The following is a 1,149-nucleotide window of genomic DNA, read 5'->3' as shown; positions in this document are numbered from 1 at the left end:
TTTTTTTTTTCTTGATGCTTTTCGCAGAGGTAGTAAGGGATAGGCATGTCCATTTATTTTGGTGGGGAAAGATGATTTGATTTGGTCAAGGCACCACTGTATTGCTGTGGTTTATTGTTTGTTTTGAGTGACATGGGACTGTTGGGTTTAAAATAAGTGTAATATTGTTGGAAGGATAAGTTGAACGTGACTCACCAGGTTTGACTGTCTTCAAGCGAACCGGCTCCCGAAAGTGTCGAATGACGGCCAGCGTGTCCCGGTTGGTAAGTCCACTGACGGGCGTCCCGTTCACCTCCAGCAGCACGTCGCCGTAGTAGGGCAGTTTCCCGACGTGGCACACCAGCACGTCCAGCTTCATCTGACCCAGGTGCGGGAACTGGCCCAACTCGGCGCCCCCCAGGACCTCCACCACGGAGCCAAAGTCGCCCAGGTTGCCCCACGACACCGCGCACTCCACCACCTTACCGGACCAATGTTTCTTCTTCTTCAGGGTTCTGGACATGTTGCCTGTACCTGGCTACCTTGATCTGACAAATCGAGATTTTTTTTTATTTTTTATGACACGGCCTATTAAACCGGAGCGAGTGATTCTCCAGCTCGTTTCATCTCCAGGAGTGATTCCCACACATGGAAGGTGTGCCGGAGTGTCATCCGCGCGGTAATTCCAGCGAGCGCTCCTTGTGCGTAAAACGCGACGAGGTGCAGCAATCACGGCGTCGCTCTCCTCCACTTAATACATTTTTTTAAAAAAGGGCAAAAATAGGACGTCAACGCGGCGGGTTTGGACCACAGCACGGCAAACGAGCGATAACGCTCAGACACAGACAGGCAGGCGGCTCCACTCTGTGTGTGCGTGCGCGCAGTGGAAGTCCAGCCCACGGTAGCGGAGGCATCTGATTCCGTTGCAGGTTTGAACACACCTGGCTTCGCCAAGACTCGTTCCAGCCCAGGTTCCGTCTGGAACGGTACGCCCCCTTTTAGTTGCTGTGCGCACTGACGCCTTTTGAGTTTGCGTGGCAGCTGGTGTTGGCGCCATCTTCTGGAGATATACAGCGTAGATCTAAGTGTCCTCAATTTCACCCTTAAAATGCATCCACCCCAATTCACTTTGAAGGCGTAAAAACAGTAGCGATCCGAGCTTGAATGGTT

At 52.2% G+C, this 1,149-nt stretch overlaps 1 protein-coding gene across 1 annotated transcript; it reads right to left on the bottom strand.

The window, feature by feature from the left end:
• Positions 1-70: 70 nt before the first annotated feature.
• Positions 71-1,103, bottom strand: LOC109509437 (membrane-associated guanylate kinase, WW and PDZ domain-containing protein 3-like). The gene has a single exon (XM_019859288.1). The coding sequence runs from the start codon at positions 500-502 to the stop codon at positions 86-88; it is 417 nt and encodes a 138-aa protein (XP_019714847.1). The 5' UTR covers positions 503-1,103; the 3' UTR covers positions 71-85.
• Positions 1,104-1,149: the final 46 nt, after the last annotated feature.

The sequence above is a fragment of the Hippocampus comes genome, unplaced genomic scaffold, assembly GCF_001891065.2.
Source record: "Hippocampus comes isolate QL1 unplaced genomic scaffold, H_comes_QL1_v1.1 C16899844, whole genome shotgun sequence".
Lineage (NCBI taxonomy): Eukaryota > Metazoa > Chordata > Actinopteri > Syngnathiformes > Syngnathidae > Hippocampus > Hippocampus comes.
The sequence above is the reverse complement of the archived record's forward strand: the minus strand, read 5'-3'. Positions and strand labels throughout refer to the sequence as shown.

Coding starts and splice junctions, on each gene's coding strand:
- LOC109509437 (XM_019859288.1), bottom strand. CDS start 502: ATGTCCAGAACCCTGAAGAAGAAGAAACATTGGTCCGGTAAGGTGGTG.